A 19,853-nucleotide genomic window follows, 5' to 3' on the forward strand; every position below is an offset into this window, starting at 1 on the left:
TAGTTTATTTTCCTACATGATATTTACCTTGGGCTAGTCCAGTTAATGATTGCTTTGACCTCAAGTTTTGGAGCTGGTTCTCCGGTCTGATTGGTCGGTTTTTCCCGGCTACCTTAGGAGAAAGCTTCTTTGTCCTTTTTGCGGGGCAGGGCGGGAATCGTGAATGAAGAAAGTGAACCGGGAACTGAAGTTCCATGGTGCAATTTCAAATACGTTGGCTGCTTTTGCTTTCACAGGAGTCTTTAGACTAGTTTCCACAAATGCAGAAAAGCTTTGTACGCTCTTATGTCCTTACAAAATTTGTTTGCTGAATTAGAACAAAAACTGGCTCAACCCCCAAAATTATTGTCCTCAGAAACTTGGGCAAAATTTGATAAGCTCAGTTGAAATTTTGTTAAATGCAGCGATGTCAGAGTAAGTACCTGAATTCCCAAATACTACTTATAAAACGGAGATAGTTTTCATTTGCACCTGCTTCCTCACCTATAAAATTTAGATAATCAAACTAGAAGTCTAAAATCCTTCCCAGGTCTAAATTCTATATGACATTCTGGTATGTACATGAAAAATTCCATTCATAGATTAGTCTTGATTGCAGGCCCATCACTCTAGTTCGCTGTACCTAACTGCCTCTCGCATTTATATAGAACCTACTAGCTACAAGGTTCTTCATACTTCTTATCTAATTTGACACTAATAACAATCCTGAGGGTAATAATATTCTCTCAATTTTTACAAATTATAAAACTAAGATAAAGAGGTTAAATGACTTGTTCAGAGTCACTAGGGAGATTCCAAATCAGTTCTTCCGGAATGCATTTATGAATGAATGAAGAATGAAACTTTTATTAAGGACTTAGTAAAAAGCACTGTACCTTATAAACCCTAGGGATTCACACGGAAAACTAAAGACAATTCCTTGTTCGCAAAGTGTTTACAGATGTAAAGTCTCATGGTTTTTACAATAAAATAAAACAATAAACGACAAAAAGAAAATTGGTCATGGAGTTATTAGTGTTATTTCCACTGATCAAATCAAATAATGCCAAGAACTTTAGCAATAAGAAATTTCTGTGGTGGTAGCACCAGCAAGAGCAGTTACCAAGCTACAGCTCCACAAATATTGCTTTCTAAAATGATGGTGGTGGGCATGGGGCTGGAACCACTACTATTTGAAAGGCTATTAGATTCTAGGACCTGAGCTGGTTCCATCAGGTGAATCTATGGCATGAAGAATGCACTCAACCACAACCCACACCCAGTTTATGACTACAAAGGTAGAGCGACTGAGGTGGAACTACTCCCCTCCCCCTCTCCACCATGCCTGATGACATTTTTTCACATCCCCTGCCCCTCTGCCCAGCAGCCCACAAGGTGGTAGAGCTGGAGGGGAACAGAGTGCTGGGGGGGGGGGGCTCTTCTCCCCTTTTCTATACTTGATGAGGACAATCCTCACTTCACCTGCCCCTCTGCCCAGCAGCCCAATGGGAGTGCTTCCTCTTTCCCCTCTATGCATGCCTGGCACTCAGTGGATAGGTGGGGAACATCACAAGATCTCCAGGCCAGGCAAGGCACACAGTCTCTAAAAAGTTTATTATCACTGATTAGGATCTGAGGTGAGAGAGTGTCAAAGTGGTAGAGGTTTGATTTGCCTGGTGCTTGCTGACTCCTGCAAGGCACCATGCTGCTCCATTGAGGGCAGCTCACTTACTCTGTGGATAGCAAATTTTAGTTGAGCGTTCTATCCATTACACCTCATATTGTATTATGAATTTATTATTTTTCTCCTTACAATTACTATCATTAATGTCTTATTTTTCTTTCTTATTTAGAGTAGTTAATCGATATAATATTTGTAATGCATATTTTAATATTAATATAGCTAGATGACATAGTGGAATTAAGAGGAGCCGAGTTCAAATCCTCAGCCACTAACTCTGTCACCTAGGGAAAGTCACTTAACCCAATTTATCTCAGTTTTCTCATCTATAAAATGACAAACCACTCCAGTATCTCTGCCAAAAAAATCCCAGGTGGAGTCAAGAAGAGTAGGATATGACTGAAATGCCTGGACCATAATCTATAGGCATCAACTGTGCTTCCAGTTCTTTGCTACCACAAATGGTTTTATTATGAGTAGGTACATATGGGACTTTCTGTGTATGACTTGGAGATATATGTCTACTAGTAGAATCTTTTGGTATGGGAGGGTATGGGAAAGTGGCATATACAATGTAGTTATTGCTGTATGCTATAAACACAGAGCTAGTATAATAGGAAAAGCAATGGATCAGGCATCAGAGGACATAAGCCATTAAACAAATGAGTGCAGACAAGGCACCCTGTAAAGGCGGGATCCCAAAAGGCGCTCCAGGCATTCCATATAGTGCTGACCAGCATATGGGAAGAGGAAGACATGCCCCCAGAACTCAGAGATGCCTCCATCGTAGCCCTATACAAGAACAAAGGCTCATGAGCAGCCTGTGACAACTACAGAGGCATCTCACTACTCTCCACTGCTGGAAAGATCCTCGCTCGTGTTATACTCAATAGACTCTTGTCATCTGTTTCAGAGCAGAACCTGCCTGAATCACCATGTGGCTTCCGACCAGATCTCAGCACCATCGACATGGTCTTCACAGGGAGGCAAATGCAGGAAAAATGCCTTGAGCAGAACCTGAGTCTCTACATTGTCTTCATGGACCTAACAAAGGCGTTGGACACAGTGAACAGGAACGCATTGTGGGTGATCCTCAGCAAGCTTGGCTGCCCAGCAAAATTCTTCAAACTGATCCAGCTCTTTCATATCAACATGACAGGGGAAGTCCTATCTGGTGGAGAGACTTCCGATCACTTCAACATCTCCAATGGCGTGAAACAAGTCTGTGTCCTCGCTCCAGTACTATTCAACCTATTTTTCACCCAAGTATTATGACATGCTGTGATGGATCTAGACCTGGGCGTCTACATCAAATACCGACTGGATGGCTCACTATTCGACCTTCGCCGCCTGACTGCAAAAACAAAGACAACAGAGAGACTCAGCCTGGAAGCTCTCTTTGCAGATGACTATGCTCTCATGGCCCACCAAGAAAATCATCTTCAAACCATTGTGGACAGGTTCTCTACAGCAACAAAACTGTTGGCCTGACTATCAGCCTCAGCAAAACAGAGGTGCTGTTCCAACCTGCACCAGGGAGGCCAACTAACCAGCCATGCATAACTATCAATGGCAAGCAGCTTTCTAACGTCAACACTTTCAAGTACCTGGGCAGCACCATCGCCAACGACGGGTCCCTAGACCGCAAGATTAATGCCAGGATCCAAAAGGCCAGCCAGGCACTCGGGCGGCTGCTCTCCAAAGTCTTCCAACACAGCGGTGTAAGCACTGCGACGAAGCTCAAAGTGTACAATGCAGTGGTCCTCAGCTCGCTCCTGTATGGTTGCGAGACATGGACACTGTACCGGAAGCACATGAAGCAGTTGGAGCAATTCCAACATCGCTCTCTCCAGTTAATCATGAGGATCTGATGGAAGGACCGAATCACCAACCAGGAAGTCCTTGACAGAGCCAACTCCACCAGCATCGAAGTAATAGTCCTCAAAACCCAGCTACGATGGTCTGGACACGTCATCTGCATGGACCCACAGCGAATACCAAGACAGGTATTCTATGGTGAACTGTCAGCTGGACTCAGGAAACAAGGCCGACCAAAGAAAAGATTCAAGGATCAGCTAAAGTCAAGCTTGAAGTGGGCTGGCATTACACCAAAGCAACTAGAACTCGCTGCCTCTGACAGAAGCAGCTGGCGAGCCTACATTAACCATGCCCCCACCACCTTTGAAGATGAGCGACGTCAACGCCGACACCAGGCCACAACCGCACCTCCCATAACAACTGGTGTTCCATGCCCCATGTGCCACAAACTCTGCGCCTCAATCTTTGGACTCCAAAGCCACATGAGGGTACACCATAGATGAAAATGCACAAAGACAATAGTCATTCTCGGTCACTGAGAAACTACCACTATATATATTCAAGGTTACTATTTAAATCAAGAAAGGAGGTTATACTTACTACTTGATGCATTTAAAGCTATTTAGTGGCAAAACTATTCAACAGAGCTTCACCTGTAGTCAGTTCTGAGCCCCCAGATTTTGGAATATACTTGGTAAGATTAAAGCAAAGCCTTTCTTTGTGTCAGGAACTATCCTTTATCCATGATGTGATTATTGTTTAGTCATTTCAATCATGTCCAAATCCTCCTAGCCTCATTTGAGGTTCTCATGGAAAATATACTGGAATGATTTGCCATTTTCTTCTGAAGCTAATTTTATAGAAAAGGAACAGAGACTTACCCAAAGTCACAGAGCTAATAAATGTCTGAGGACATATTTGAACTCAGGTAGATGAATCTTCCTGACTCCAGGTCTGGCGCTCTACCCATTTTTCCACCTAACTATTTCCATCATGTGGTACAATTCTCAGTTGGGTAGCTGCTTGATAGGGTATTCAATATTTGTATTCAGTTTGGAGTCTATTGCCATTAAGCTTCACAATCTCTTGTGTCTCTACCAGAACTTTATAGGAATCAAACTGCCCTGTGCCGGTATGATTGCAACTGCCAAGGGACTATCATTTGAGCCAACTTTACAGGCTCACCCCTACTCCTCAACTAAATTTGTTCTAGTAGTAATTTTGACTGCTCAAAAGACTGTGGGCAAAATGCCACCTTTTGAGAGTTTTTCCTGATCTGCATAATGAAGAGGTTAACCTCTTAAGTTAGTTCTTAGGGAGTTCTTAACCTTTGGGGGGGCACAGGTTCCTTTAACAATTCTGTAAAGCTAATGGACCCCTCCATAGTATAATGTTTTGTTACCTGCATTCAAAATTGAAGGAAATGTCAAATTTCAGTCAGAGATTATTTTCATGAAGACATCAACTTTTTTCCCCCATCCCAGTTCAGAGAAGCCTTAAAATTTGATCCATGGACTGTGGACCCCAAGTTAAGAACTATGAGGCTAGAAAATATTAATCAAATCTAAATGCTAGTATCCATTAATATTGGAACTGGAAGGAAACATAGAAAACTCCTATTTAAAGTCCCTTCACTTTACCAATGTGAAAAATCTGTAGGTAATCAATGAGTATTTGCTGAATTAATTAATTAATTAATTAATTCTGGAGTGCCTTAACTTCTGGTTCTTCTGCTTTGCCTGAGGATGTTTGCCTTGACCCATCCTACTCTTTTCCCTATAAAGAGTTGTCAGCTCCCTGCAAATAAACATGCTGGCCATGTGCTTCATTTATACCTATTCATCCACACTGTGTGTGTTTGTTCTAGGCTTTGGTCAATGCCTTTAGAAATGTGTACTGTTGGTCACAAGAGAGAGCACAAAGATAAGCCAGGCAAAGTTCAATAGTATATAAAACACATAGCTCCTGTGTTTTCCTCTGGGGGCAGGACAAAAAGTCCATCTTCTTCAGTGTACAGACCATTTCAACAAAATATAAGGTGGGGGACATTCTGAAAAGGAATGTACTCCTACTCTTGGAATAAAACACTTTAGGCCTCTCAGATTAGGCCACATAAACTAGGATTTGGGGGGCAGCTTTGCAGGAAAGGCAAAGAAAGGGGCATTCCTGTGACTTGGAAATATCCAGCAGGCTCAGGGTTGCAATGAGGACACTAGCTCAATTGGCTCTTCTCTTGCCCCTCCTAAGGGCAGTGGTCCTTCAGGAGGGACCATCTTGTGAGTCTAAGGGTAGTGATTAGCAGATGGCGTGGGTCAATGGGAAAAAGACAGGAGTGAAGAAGTGGTTCAATTCTATCTCCATACTCTCTCTCACTCCCACCTCTTTTCTCCAAAGAGCCATGAGAGGCTAGGAGAAAGAGATCTAATACTCCTTTAAACTCTCCTTTCCTATTTGATTTTCCTCCTTCTCCCTACTTAGCCTGGATCCTTCAACTATCACTGTTTCCTTCTTAACTCTGTTCTCCTAGCACTGCCCTAATCATTTTACTAATAATAATTTTAAATTAAATTTTCATAGTGCTTTAATAATATTTTAGTTGATCCTGGAAAAGCAAAAAACCCTCTGATCTTTTTCATAAGCAAAGGATCATTAATTTGGAGTAGAATGGTCTTTACAGGCAACCTTGTCTTAGTCCCTCATTTTACATATGAGGAAAGTGAGAGCTAGAGAAATTAAAGGACTTGTCCAAAGTCACACAACATTTTGAAAGAGTTGTAACAGTGATTCTGAGTATATAAGTCTCTTTCCTTCCTTCCTTTCCCTATCCTAAACTGTTTCATCTTTATGCCCAAACTAGAATGTGTAGTTTCTGGAAAGAAGTCATTACTTCAAATTGTCCCAGTGAATTCCACTTAGTAGCAGTTGACATTTATAGATTGATTTCCCACTGGTTAAAGAATATGAAATGAAGTTAATTCAGCACTGGTATGTTCCTTCCTTCCCTGCTAAATGCCTGCATCAGTGTTTTTGTCATCTTCAGGGACTCATTCTCTTCGATATCTCTTCATGGGGCATCACATCCTGACTTGGGACTCCCTTCATTTATGACCCTTGGCTATGTGGATGAGCACTTATTTGTATTCTGTGATCATGAGAGCTGAAAGGCAAAATCCTGGGGCCCATGGCTAACGAAGGAAGAAGATGAGTTCTGGGTGAGACTGACTCAAAGCCTGAAGGGATGGGATCATATGTTCATTATCGACCTTTGGACTATAATGGACAATCACAGCCAAGGTCAGGGTAAGTATCTGAAGTGAAGTATTTATCAGTGGCATAACTTGTTATTTCAGTATCCCTGGTACCAATTTGGAGCTATAGTAGGTGGCAGAATAATGCCATTTACATCCCTCGATTAACAGAGTAGTCATAATTATTAGTGACCTTTTTATTGACTTCAAGCTGCTGACACAAGCACAAAGAGTTTTTTATTTGTTATTTCATTGTTTTTCAACCATGGCTAACTTTTTATGACCCTTTTTTGAGGTTTTCTTGGCAAAGAGAGTAGAGTGTATCCAAGGCCTGATTTGAACTCAGAAAATAGCCTTCTTAGCTCCTGATCTGCCACTCCATCCACTGTGCCACTGTGAGGATTAAAATTAATATATAATAACTCAAGTATTATATTTATATGATTTATTAAAATAAAAAAGTAGAGTAAAACCTGCCTAACTTGACAGAGATCTCAAAGAAGAAGAGGAAGAGGATGGAGCCACAGAAAGTTATAAACAATCATGTAACCACACAAACGGGAGGACACAGGAAAAGGGACACTGGGAGATGAAAAAGAATTATGGGGAATGTTATCCTGGGGTTAAAGATTTTCCTACTATATTCTACCAAAGGACTTCCAAATACTATATATAGAATGAATGAATGAATGAATGAATGAATGAGCATTTATTAAGTCCTATGATGTGCCACATCTTTTCTAGTGCTAGGGATATAAATATAAATATAAATCTGAGAAAATCCCTGTCCTCAAGGAATTCTAATAAGGAGAGACAACACATATAGGGGAATGGTAGTCGGGAAGGGAAGTATTATATATATATTTTTTAAACCCTTACCTTCCATCATAGAATAAATATGATGTATTGGTTCCAAAGCAGAACAGCAAGGGCTAGGAAATGTGGTTAAGTGGATTACCTGGGGTCACAGAGCTAAGAAGTGTCTGAGACCAGAATTGAAACCAGGATTTCCCATCTCTTGACCTGGCTCTCAATTCACTGAGACGCCTAGATGCTCCTGATAATAATATTAATTTGATTACTATTCCCAAAGCAAGATTTGGGAAGAGAATAGTGATTCTATGTCCAAGATGGATAGTTGAATTAAATATGAAGCATGGTCTAGGGCTGGTAAGATATAGTGATTTAAATGAGTTTGTACTCATTCATTTCCAATTAGGACTCCTCAGAAGGGCAGGAGAAGAAAAGATCTTTGGAATTCTGGTCTACAGGTTGCTGTCCCAAATTGGGAAGGGTAGACAAGAATCATAAAACATTAGAATTTTGGAAGAGTTCTTAAAGAGCATATGGTACAATTTATAAATGAGTAAACTGAGACCTGGAAAGGTAAAATAAAATTGTCTAGGATCACATGAGTGAAAACATGAGAAAGAACTGAAAACTGTACCATTTACAGATCAGAGAAATGTGTCCTACTTCCAAGGTATCATAGCCACTCTATATACTTTAAATATGTCAAGGACAGAGTAATCTTTCCTTTAAAAAATGTTAGTAACTGAACAATAAGACTTATTCTTAAAGCCCAGTTTTCTTTGAAAACCTCCATCTTCTAGGCAACCAAGAAAGGTAAAACTTAAAATTAATTATGAAATGGAGCAGACAGGAAACAACATAAGGAAATAATATACAGAAAACAACATATGGCTTTTTCATTAACCCTAATAAGGACATAGCCCCCCAAAAAAATTCCAGAATAGGAATGGGGTTCAACTATAAGGTTTTCCCCATTCCCCCTCCTCAGGGCCATCCTTTTCAATTTTGCATAGGAAAAAGAGATTTGGGAATTTGAAAAGTATTGGATTATTTACACTAAAAAAAGGAAAAAAAAATAGAAGAGGACAAACTAAGTTCCTCTTCCATGATTCTATCCTCTCTCTCAATGAGGTTCTCTATTTTAAATGAGAGAAAATGCTGTTTTGATCCTTTATTATTAAGGCATTTGTTTTGAATTGTTTTACATTAGTGATTTTGGTATATTAATACTTTTTTTTGTCATCAAGCAAAGGAATCGCTTTGCAGTATTGATACCTGGTGTGAATGTAAAGGCTCTCCTTGGAACATGTTATCTGTTTATATACATGTATATGTATATGCATATATCTGATCTGTGTGTATAGATGCATACATATATATACACATGTATACATACATATCTGATATGAAATTTTTTAAGCTTAGAGAGACATTTACAATAGAACCCAACATCTTTGATAACTGCTCTGGGGGTTGGGGATTGTTAGGGTCTCACATATTACAGGTCATCCTTGGCTGTGAATTTCTGGTGGAAGACAACAGAACCAGAGGTTTCTGGAAATATGGCTATGATGGTCAAGACTATCTCACCTTTCATCCAGATACAATGAACTGGACAGCACTTCAGCCTGAAGCCCAGGCCACAAAGCAGGAATGGGAGATGAACAAGATCTGGGCAAAGCAACATAGAGCTTACCTAGAAAGGGACTGCCCTAAGCAGCTACAGAGATACTTGAAGATTGAAAGTGAAATCCTGAATAAAAAAGGTATAATGTTTGCAAAGTACAAAATACTCCCACTGGTAGGCCTATGTCAACCTATATGACAAATTTCCTGTAGGATAAAGTTTATACAACTCTAAAGGACTGACACTTGGTGATTTTTTAAAAATCTGCTATTTGGAGATTTGTATGTTTGAAACCTCTCTCTCTCTCTCTCTCTCTCTCTCTCTCTCTCTCTCTCTCTCTCTCTCTTTTTCTCTCTCTCTCATACCAGTCACTGGGATGAGGTGAACTGAAAGTTTCAGCCTCACTAGAAACCCATGGAAAGAAGTTCCTAACCTTTTCCTTTCAGTGCCCCCGTTTGGTGAGAGTAACCCAACACGTCACTGATGAAGGAGTTACCACCCTGAGATGCCAAGCTCAAAACTTCTCCCCAGTGAACATCACACTGAGCTGGTTGTGGGATGGAAAGCAAGTGACCCAAGGGACTGAGCTTGGAGACATTCATCCTAGTGGAGATGGAACCTTCCAGATCTGAATGACTGTGGCTATTACTCCAGGAGAAGAATGGAGATATGCCTGCCAAGTAGAGCACCCGGGACTAGACCAGCCCCTCATTATGACTTGGGGTATGGACCAGGATGAAAAATGCAGAAAAAAGGGAATCTTTCTATATGAGGAAAAAAGAGATTATTTGTCTGGGCTGTAGGACCCAGAAGAATTCTAGGGATTCTTCTTTGGTGGGTGTATGACTGGTGGAATCATGGACCCATGGACCCCTAATCTCCCTATCCTGTTTCAGAACATCATCCACTGTTTGTCACCTTGGCTACTGGGATTACCATTGGGATCATTGTTAGCATCATCATTACCCTAGTTGTCATCATCTGGAACAAAAGGAAGGTGTCAAGTAAGTAGAAAAGAGAAAAGAGAATTTTGCCCAGGTGATTACCTAAGACATACTTAGAATTGTCAGATGGTTTCAACATCAGAAATGAGCATGATTTATCAATGGAAATGGCACTAAATAATATGCATTATCATCAGCTTTGCCCCTCCTCCCTAAGGACTAGAGGGACTTTTTATCTAATTTGCAGCTGAAATCTCCTATGCTATCTCATCCTAATAGAATGTGAGCTCCTCAAAAGTACAAACTACTATTTTTTTCCTTTTTCTATCCCAAGCAATTCTTTGTACATTTGTAATGTGTAAATTACTTTGTACATATGTAATAGGTAAATTACTTTGCAACTGACCATTCCCCGAGTCCCCTACCACTTTGTCCCTTGGTCTAAGCAGCTTGTCCCTGGAGATGAGTCTGGGTGGGGCCATATACCCCTCCAACATCATCCTTCCTAGCTTTCCATAGGATTTCCCAGGACATTTGCCCAAAACTGAGAAGGAAAATGTGTTTCCAGCAGAAATTGAATATGGTGATGGCCTTTAGGGCCAAAGAACCCAAAATAGGAAAATTAGGTTAAAATTAAGGAAAGAATTAACTATAATTCTCATTTCCCTATCCTTCATCATAAGGTTTCTTCTCTCCATAGGAGGACTGAGAAGGAACTATATCCAGAATAAAGGAGAGTGAGCCCAAGGAAAGATACCACGTATCACCTTTTTTTTTTTCCTGAACAGATTTTAGAACTTATTCTTCTGAGGGGAGAGGGAAATTACAATCAGTACTTATCTATTATCTATTATATAACAATAATAAGTAATAATAGATAAAATTTATATAGTGCTTACTATGTGACAGGCACTATTCTAAGCCCTTTAAAGTTATTGTCTCATTTGATCCTGATAACAATCCTGTGAAATGGGTTCTATTTTTGTAAAATCCCCATTTTACAGATGAGCAAACTAAGGTTAACAGAGGTAAGTGACTTGCACAGGATCGTATAGCTAGTAAGTTTCTAAGACTAGATTGGAATTCAAATCTTCCTAACTCTAAGCTCTCTGCTCTACCAACTATAGTCCACCTAACTACCTTATCATAGGTTGGGGGCAAGAAGTGTTTCACAAGAAGGTGCAAGGTACTGTTCAAAATAAGTTTTTCAAGTCTACTAAGTTCTTTTTTCTATTAGCCTTCTAATAATACTTTATGCATTGTAGCCCATGCTTAGGTAGCCCATTTTCTCTTATAGCATTATCACCTCTATGCTGAGGCCAAATCTATATTTCTATCCTTGACCATTGATATGCTATCTGGAATCTCTAAATGCTTAGAGGATATTTCTCTAGGTATTGCAATATGAACTCAGATTTAAGATATCTAACACTTCTTTAATTCATTTTTCTATTTTTTTCCAATGGCACCAACATTTTCATAGTAACTCAGGCTCACTAACTGGAGTCATCTTTGCCTTCTCACTCTCCTTTATCTATCCAATTTGTTGCCTAGTCTTATAATTTTTTCTTTCTAATGTCTCTAAACTTAAATTATTTTCCTCCATTCCCACTGCCACCACCAGGGTCACATCGCTGTGTATGTGGATTACTGCAGTAATCTCCTAACTTCCTTAATTGCAATTTCATTAGAGATCATCTCACATACCAAATTAACTCTCCAAAGCCATCACTTTACCGGATTTAAGAGAGCTGCTATGTAGACCTGGAGTGATTGTAGGATGAAGACAGGGGTCATAATATTGAAAATAATAGGAAGAATCTCAAACTCTTTTCCTATGATGCATTTCTTTTCAGTAATTTGACCCAGCTGAACGAGAAATAGTAAGAGTCAGATATTCTGCTGATCCTCAACTGCCAGTTTCCCTTCTATAATCCCAGTGGGAAAAGCCCTGAAATGTACCCATGCCATGTACCCATCACCCCCATCCTAACACCTTCTACATTCTTTATGGACATCAAAGAATTCAGACTCTGAGTGAGTTTCAGAATCTCTTCTGAACAATGTTGGACTTCATATTATTCCTCGATGGCAGGTACCTAAAGATACATGTAGGATGTTGCTTAGATTTAAACCTGAGAATTGAAGTTAATATGGTAATACATCTGTTTCTTTGAGTTTCTGAACCTTGATAGAGTTGCCATTGTGTTTGGCACTAAACAGTAAGTTTCTGGGGAATCTATTCAATCTCAAAAGAGCTGATCACTTATTAATTTGCCTTCACAAATGATTCTCACTTATTATATCTCATCTTCCATATTTCATTCCTTCAGACTCTCTACATTCCAGTCAAATGGATCAGGTAAATAAATGTACGTGGCATCATGCTGCCACCCAGGTGCCTTCACACAGGTTGTGCCCCCATATCTAGAATGCACTCCCTCATCAATTCTGCATCAAATAGGTCTTAATATCCAATCAAGCTCATTTATATATATCACCTTATATATAAACCCTTTCCTGATTCATCTAGTTGTATATTTTCACCTTGAAATTATTTTTATATGTTTTGTATTTACTGTATACATCTTCCATTCCCTTGTTAAGAATGTAAACTCCTTGAGGGAGACTGTATTTTGTTTATGTCTGTATCAAAAGCACTTAGCACAGTGCCTTGCACACTAGTAGCTAGTTAAATTTTTGTTGAAGTTGAAGTAACTCATACTGGTCATTTGCAATGGACACTCCCTCTTTATGATTAAGGCTATGTGGAAACCTAAATTTTTTAGGTGAAAGTTGTGTAATGGACATATAATTTTTAAAAAAGGAATTGTTTGTTCCCTTAAATGTTAGAAATTTAATGAATTGGTTAATCTCTAATGGGTTCTGGTCTTCAATATCTTTTGATAAGACAAACCAACAAATTCCTACTATTTAATTCTGGATTTTGTAGATTCTATGCATACTACTAGGGGGTTCTACCATTCCATTTATTTCCTGATGGTCTAGAAGCAGGACTAGAAAAGAAGACTGACTACAAAAAGAAAGATTTGGAAAGAGCTGTAAACTTTTTTAAGTGCTTTAAATTTGTGCCAAGTAGCAATGTGATGATCCAGGACAATCCGGAGGGACTTATGAGAAAGAAGGCTAACCACATCCAAAGAAAGAACTGTGGGAGTAGAAATGCAGAAGAAAAACATATGATTGATCACATGGTAGAGGGCTTTATGATTAGGATTCTGACCTTAAATGGTCACTCTATTGCAAATATTAATAATATAGAAACAGATTTTGAACAATGATACATGCATAACCCAGTGAAATTGCTCATCAGCTCAGGGAGGGGAAGCAGAGAGGGAAAGAGCATGTAAATCATGGAAACATGGAAAAATATTCTTAATTAATTAATTTTTATAAATAAATTTGTGCCAAACTGAATAATGTGAAAATATATTTGTGATTTTTCTCAAATGAATATGACTCAAATGTAATTTGAACACTGGAATTTCTTATAATTACTAAAAACAATTGTATATTTCTGCCCAAATGTAATGTAGCAAAATGGAAAGACTGAGAACAATACAGCTGAAGTAGAAAAAAAAATACAGAAAGGCTAGGATTCCAGATATGTTATTTTAGGGAAAAAACTTCCCCCCTCCCATTCCCCTATTTCCTTATATATAAACCCCAAACCAAAATCAAGGGGGAATACAGGCAAGAAGAAGCTGCAGAAGTTTGAGGGCTGTTTGTTGAAGTTCCCTGTGTTATCACCATTATTTTGTCTATCCCTTCTTCACCACTGCCATCAAAATTCAATATGCATTTCTTGAGAGGGGTATAAGGTAGAATAAAGAACTAGCTGTCTAGTTAAATCCTATAGATCTTTTAAAAATCACATTTCTAACTTTGGGAGTTTGCAAAGGAAACAAGAAAGTCTTTAGAAGATGATATATTTAATGGTATCCACTTTGGACTTACCCCCTTGAACTTTCATTTGTAGGGTGGAGTCCTCCAGAAAATTACAACCCTTGATTCAAAGGGCTCTGTGGAACCACACTCCTAATCTCACAAATCTCCACTGATTCATTTATTTTTAATAGTCAGCTAGAGGATAGAATTGGGGCTAAGAAAAGGCCTTTACTAAAATGGCCTGAGACGAGTAGTAGCTATAAAACCTCTCCCCTACTAACCTGGGGTGCACTCTCCCAAAAGGAGAGCAGCAGTGAGAAGAATGGACAAATACATAAAATATAGAGAAGCATATACATGGCCAAAGCAATTCACAATTCAATTACTACAGAGTCCTACTTCTCTTCCCATGGCATCCATACATTTCTCATTTTCAGTTTTCTAACTGTGCTAAATTCCCTGAGCTTACTCCTCTCCATAACTCAATTTAATTCTTCTTCTAGACTTCCTCGATTTACTCTGTTGAGCATGATGTTTCCTAGTGGACAAGTTGCTCTGCTACAAGACACCACTGAGACAGTTGGGGGTACTGAGTACTAGAGTGCTGGCCCTAAAAATATGAAAGACGCAAAATCAAATCTGACCTCAAATACTTGCTAACTGTATGACTAGGCAAGTCATTTAAGCTCTGTTTGCCTTGTTGTTGGGAAGATCAAATGAGATAATATTTGCAGAAGCACTTAACAGTGCCTAGTACATAGTAAATACTAAATAAATGCTTATTTTCTTTTTCCCAGGTAGGATAGGGGAAAGAATTATCCTCTTCCTCACTGCTGAAATTATTAAAAGACATAAGGACAATTGTCCCCTCTTAGGAGGGAGAAATGGATAACAGATATATAACAACTGAGGACTTTATCATATACCCTTTTCAGAGCTAGAAGAATCCTACTAGAAAAAATAAAGTTGAGAACCTGGAAAGAATTGCAGAAGAATTGAATTCTATAGAGCTCTGTAGATTAATTAATAGGAACAGAAAATAGTATAGTTAGTAAGTGTGATCCTGTATTTCAAATGAAGTCTTCCTCATTCCAGGTCTAGCACTCTGTCTATTATATCTGCTGGCAAATGTAAATGGAAGCTAATTATTTCATCAAATAAAATAACAATAATGAGGAAATTTTTAAATGCAAAGTAAGGGTTCTTAAGAGGGAAGTTTTATCCTTAAACAGTCTCATAAACAAAAGAGCACATACTTTGGTGAAACTGTGAACCAATGGAACCATTGTGGAGAGCAATCTGGAACTATGCCCAAAGAGTTATAAAACTGTGTATAATCCTTATACTAGGTCTATTTCCCAAAGTGATCAAGGAAAGAGAAAAAAAAATCTATATGTTCTAAAATATGTATAGCAATTCTCTTTATGGTGGCAAAGAACTAGAAAATGGGAAATATCTATCAATTAGTCAATGGCTAAGTAAGTTGTAGCACATGATTGTGATGGAATTCTGCTAAATGATGAGTGGGTTAATTAAAAAAAGATCATGGAAAGACCTATATGAAATTATTATGAAAAACAAAATGAGCAAAACTAAAATTGTTACAATACAGCAACAGCAATTTTAGTCCAGTAGTAGTCTCTCGGTAACCGAGGATGACGATTGTCTTTGTGCGTTTTCATCTATGATGTATAGATGAGTGTGCACAAAGACACTTGTGCATGAAGGAGATTTAAGTGGAAAAGTCGATGCACAGAAACAGTCCCACTTTCTCGGCGTTGGAATCCTGGGTCCAGTGGCATGAAAAGTCGTTACACCTGGAGACTTCCTCAGCTGCAATTTTTATTTGAAGAATAACTGTACATCTGTCCCCAGAGAAAAAACTGATAAATCTAAACGTGTATGGCATAGTTTTATATATATACATGGGGGGGGGGGGGGGCGTGTTGTCAAATGATGCTTTCTCTAGTGCAGGGTGGGAAAGGATGAAGGAAGATACCTTGCAACCTTAATGTAACTAACAAACAAACAATTTTTTTAAGTATATACTTTAAAAAATGTAAAATGAAACAAATTTTTTAAAAACAACCAAGCACAAAAGAGGAATTCTGAAATCAAAGACAAACTTTTTAAATCTCACAACTTTGATTATATAACTAAAACTAGATATTAGATTAAAAAAACTAATCTCATGAGAAAAAAGGAAAACAAAATTTTTTTAGAAATTTCTAATGACAAATATGCTCACAGAACTGGTTAAATGAAGTTAATGAATATTTATAGAAATATAAAATACTTAGAATAATCGAATAAGAAAAAAGAATGTAACTCAAACTTTAAAAAAAACTGAATATGCATAAAGGAACTTACAAAGGAAAATTCACTCAGGACTATTTGGATTTACAAATGAATTTTTATCAAACATTAAAGTAACAATTCCAATACTATATAAAGTGTTTGCAAAAAAAAAAAAAGGAATAAGAGGATTTCTCCCAAAATCCTTTCACGAAATAAATGTGGTCTTGGTATTTTAACAAGGGACAAATAAAACAAAGAGAGAAAAATATTAAAGAACAGAGTTTCTTAATTTTTTTGTGTGTGTCATGGACTTCATTGCCATTATGGTGAAACCTATGGTTCCCTTCTCAGAATGTTTTTAAATGCATAAAATAAAATACACAAAATTTTGAAAAATGGAAATCAGTCACATTGACATAATCAAAATACTTTTAAAGCAAGATCATGTGTCCCAGGTTGCAAACCCCTGTCATAAGTGTATATATAATATATGTGTGTATATATCATATTGTATTACAAACAAATTTTATACTATGACAACACTGAATTTATACCAGGAATATAAGTTCAATATTAGGAAAACTATAAATGAAATATACCATGTTAAAACAAACCCAAAAAACTTCAAATTTTATATTAACAAATGGGGTTTATAAGATGTGTATAGACTTTTGAAGATATTCATTTTATTATTGCTCTTAGGAGGAATATGGGCTTGTGATTTAATTGATTCAAGGAATTCTTTGTGAGGGAACCCAGACTTACAACATAGTATGACAAATATATCTATCTAAAACAAAGAGTTAATATTAAATGTAATGGAAAACAATAGAGATATTTCAGTTAACATCAGGGGTAAAGCAAGGATGTCTATAGTCACCACTATAATTTAACATAGACCTAGATATGCTAGCTAGCCAAAACAGTAATATGGAAAAAAGAAAATGACAAAATAAACACAAAGAGAAAACAAATGTTATTTTTTGCAATAACACGATATTTTATTTAGAAATCCCTAGAACCTTAACTAAATATCTTCAATTTAGTAAAATATAAACTCAAATCACCATACTTCTACAAATTACCAACAAAACTAAGCAAGAGATAGAAAAAGTTCATTTCAAATAATTACCAATATATAAAATATATGTGAATTCACCTACACACAGAGAAATTATACTAAGCAACTCTAAGTAGAAAGGAAACACAATTATCAATTATTGAAAATTTAAATAAAAATTTGGTATTGGCTAAAAAACAGAAAAGTGAACTCTGTATCTCTTCCCTCCCTCTCTCCCTCCCCCCCAGCACATTCTCAATAAATGTTTGAATTAAATGTGGGTTCTTAACTTGCAAAATGGGTCTAGGCTAGTAGATGGTGACTCAACTCTCTTGCAACTACAGCTATGATTATACTAGTGTTGATGCCACTACCAAATTTTTTTGCTACCACTACCAAATCTTTTGCTTATTTCCTCAATTTGAAATTGCTTGAACTCTTAGCACACACCAATACCAGGATCAGTAAATGAAAAATAAAGGCAGATTCCTGATGTTTCTGAAAATGCAAATCTTCAACAATATTTTTTTAAAAAACTGCAACTGGCTCTTCTTGGCTAATGACTAGCGGTGACATCCGCTGGCTTCAGTCTTACTAAATAGGGTGGAAACAAATTTCAAATTTCATTTTCATTTCTATGCTTTAAAGAAACATTAAATTTGCTCGGAAAGTCTGCACTCTCAAGGACATTTGGCCGAGTTGCAGATGTTAAACCAGAAAGAGCTGACTAATAGCGATTTTGTTTTAAGACACCCAAGATTCACAACGAAGATGAATCCAAATGACTTGCTTCCAATTACCCGTACATCACACGACAAAAGCAAGTTATTTACCTGTCTATAGACCAGGTTGGTAATGTCAGGATATTAAACTTTGGGCACAACAAAAAGCAATCCAAATAATGCTATAAACAAAGGTGCTCCTACTGCTTTCCCGGTGTTTCTTATTCCAAACAAGTGTTAAGCAGCTCTCCCAAAGATTCTGGGGGTGGCTCTTAAAAGAGCCTTTGGGGGGTTTCTTTAAGAGAATTTGACAGCTAATTTATTTCTTCTTGGGCAATACTTTCTTGGGCTTAACAGCCTTTGATTTAGCAACCTTAGCCTTAGGCTTAACTGCCTTGGCCTTGGCTGGACTCTTTACCACTTTCTTCGGCTTGCCGGCTTTACTGGTTTTGGGACTCTTGGCTGCTTTCTTGGGTCCTACCACCGCCGGCTTCTTTGCTTTTTTTGGAGTTTTCACGCTTTTGACAGTTACCGACCCAGGAGCTCTTTTCGGCTTCTTAGCAGCAGGCTTCTTAGCCTTAACCGAAGGCGACTTTTTGGCCTTGCTCTTGGTTTCGCCTGGAGATACTTTCTTGTTGAGCCTGAAGGAGCCAGAAGCTCCGGTGCCTTTGGTCTGCACCAAGGTGCCCTTGCTCACCAAACTCTTCAAGCCCAACTTGATCCGACTGTTGTTCTTCTCCACATCATAGCCGCTGGCAGCCAGGATCTTCTTGAGGGCCGCGAGGGACACCCCATTACGTTCAGTGGATGCGGCCACAGCGTTAGTTATAAGCTCTGACACAGGGGGACCTACAGCCTTAGGCCGCCCTGCTTTTTTGGCCTTCTTCGTCGGCGCCTTCTCCACAGGCGGTGGGACCGGCGCAGTGACAGCGGTAGCATTGGGCTCAGCCGAAGCAGCAGGCGCTGTTTCAGACATATCAGACAACATGAACAAATAGACACACAAGACACCAGACTTGTGCGAACTAGAAAGGAACGGCCTCGACTAGGGGTATATATAGGGCGGGGCTGCGCTGTGATTGGTGCGTTGCTTAGCCCGCCATGTGGGCCCCAGTAGTCTCTTCTGGCTTCTAAATTGTGTTTGTTACACATCAAAAAAAGCCCAAACTCAAAATATTCCTTGCACCAAATTGCCCAGTTTCTGTCAGAAAATCATCCCTGGACTCTCAGATTTTATATTCCTTTCCTCTAGTTAATAGATATTAAATATGATACCTAAAGCTTTCAATAATGCTTGCAACTTTGAGCAAAATTCAATGGCAAGAAACCAAAGTTGCTCTTTTCATTATAAATTTTTAATGAATAGCTTAAGAGAAAAAGTTTAAAACCTTTTAGAGATGATTCTTCATGTGCCTGGCCTCTGATTTATCTAAAAAACAAATTCTCTGTAGCCAGATTTTTGCTAAAAATCTCTCTGTAGGTAAGGAAATTAACACAGGTTCCTTAGAGTGCTGCTCATGCACCTAGAGGAAACTTCATGTTCCTGTTGATTGGCATTAAATTTCTACTAACCTTTTGTGTTTTTAAAAAGGTATTTATTTGGTTCACTTGATCCAAAAAACTATTTCATCTCTTAGGTTCAAAAACTCTTGCATTCTTTGAATGATGCCACTTTGTTTCATTCATTCTTATGAAGAACTTTAGACCCTATGCTGAGATCTTAACAATTGGAATAAAAATCAATATAATCAGGT

At 38.3% G+C, this 19,853-nt stretch overlaps 1 protein-coding gene and 1 pseudogene across 1 annotated transcript; one reads left to right on the forward strand and one right to left on the reverse strand.

The window, feature by feature from the left end:
- The first annotated feature begins 163 nt into the window (after nucleotides 1–163).
- On the forward strand, nucleotides 164–10,851 carry LOC100012044 (hereditary hemochromatosis protein homolog; annotated as a pseudogene).
- Nucleotides 10,852–18,360: 7,509 nt separating this feature from the next.
- On the reverse strand, nucleotides 18,361–19,146 carry LOC100012082 (histone H1.4-like). The gene has a single exon (XM_001366247.4). It carries the CDS (start codon nucleotides 19,085–19,087, stop codon nucleotides 18,419–18,421), a length of 669 nt encoding a protein of 222 aa, XP_001366284.2. The 5' UTR covers nucleotides 19,088–19,146; the 3' UTR covers nucleotides 18,361–18,418.
- Between the last annotated feature and the right edge of the window lie 707 nt (nucleotides 19,147–19,853).

The sequence above is a fragment of the Monodelphis domestica genome, chromosome 2, assembly GCF_027887165.1.
Source record: "Monodelphis domestica isolate mMonDom1 chromosome 2, mMonDom1.pri, whole genome shotgun sequence".
Taxonomy (NCBI): domain Eukaryota; kingdom Metazoa; phylum Chordata; class Mammalia; order Didelphimorphia; family Didelphidae; genus Monodelphis; species Monodelphis domestica.